Source organism: Cyprinodon variegatus, unplaced genomic scaffold (assembly GCF_000732505.1).
Source record: "Cyprinodon variegatus isolate N-32 unplaced genomic scaffold, C_variegatus-1.0 Scaffold1522, whole genome shotgun sequence".
Taxonomy (NCBI): Eukaryota; Metazoa; Chordata; class Actinopteri; order Cyprinodontiformes; family Cyprinodontidae; genus Cyprinodon; species Cyprinodon variegatus.
In genome coordinates this window covers 123,237-124,318 of record NW_015151975.1, presented here as the reverse complement: position 1 = coordinate 124,318, position 1,082 = coordinate 123,237, and the positions used below count along the sequence as shown (strand labels likewise).

Sequence of the window (1,082 nt, the reverse complement as noted above, 5' to 3'; positions counted from 1 at the left end):
CTCCCTACCTTATCCAGAGCCTCTCGCTCCAGCAGGTCCTGCACTGCCAATATCTTGATGCTGCAATGAGAGACAGAGGGAAACGTTTTACATTCATGCTTCGTCATTTTAACAACAGACTGAAAAAACTGTTTCCTCACAAGGTTTTTAAATTTAAAATCACAGATTTTGTGCAGCAGTTGGTCTATTTTTCCTTTTTGCTGTTCATCATCTAAGATCTGTTACCAAGCTGGATGAAAACCATCTAGAACATGTTGGGAGGTTTGGTTTACACTGCTAGGACCTGGCCGGCCCCTCCCTGATCCTGATCCTTGAACTGGTAGAGCTACCTGTACTGGGAGGTCTTCAGGTCTCCAGACGAGTAAAGGACGTTTCCAAGAAAACCAGCTGCTGCTCAAAACAGGCAACATGTTGCTTCATTCCCCGACAGCATCGTCTCCACGGCCCCTGGAGCCCATATGGTTGAACCCTTTACAGGGATTTTTGGCTAAAACCCAGAACAGCCTCAGAATCTACCCTGAGAGATGGAAGGTGCACACACAGCCGGGCGCCAGAACCCTGGACTGGTTCCCTTTACAGGCGCTGCAGTGTTTTACTGTCAGACCTGGACTGGACCGGGTCCAGGTGGGAACTTAAGCCCAGATTGGTTTTCTCTGCTAGCTTAATGTGAAACATTTAATGTCTAAGCTGCACCTCTCAACAAGCATGTTGCTTCATTAAAGGCCGTTCAGCACCTGAGCGCCGTTCCACTCATGAAACCTGAACCCCATGGATCTACCGGCCTCCTGGAGGAAAGGCACTAAGTCACAGCCATCGACCCATTACTGGACTTTACAGCCCAGTAAAGCTTTATCTGCTGGCATCAGAGGCATTCTCTAAACCAACAGTCAGCTCAATAAGAGGCGGGGGGGGGGGCTGTGGGACCTGCATTCAGAGATAAGGAGACAGATCAGATAAACAGACGAAGCAGAAATCCATTAGTTCTGCTACGGTTCTGTGAACTGTTCACCCATCAGTGCCGCAGCTGATCTGCAGTGCTGCTGCAACACGACATGAACCCCCCACCACACACACACACACAT

At 49.3% G+C, this 1,082-nt stretch overlaps 1 protein-coding gene across 1 annotated transcript in view; it reads right to left on the bottom strand.

Moving 5' to 3' along the window:
* Positions 1–1,082, bottom strand: part of eepd1 (endonuclease/exonuclease/phosphatase family domain containing 1) — a 20,185-nt gene that overhangs the window by 9,583 nt on the left and 9,520 nt on the right. Inside the window, exon 2 of the mRNA XM_015403567.1 lies at positions 9–60. Within this exon, the coding sequence (XP_015259053.1) occupies positions 9–60 (52 nt within the window). The remainder of the gene's footprint in view (positions 1–8; positions 61–1,082) is intronic.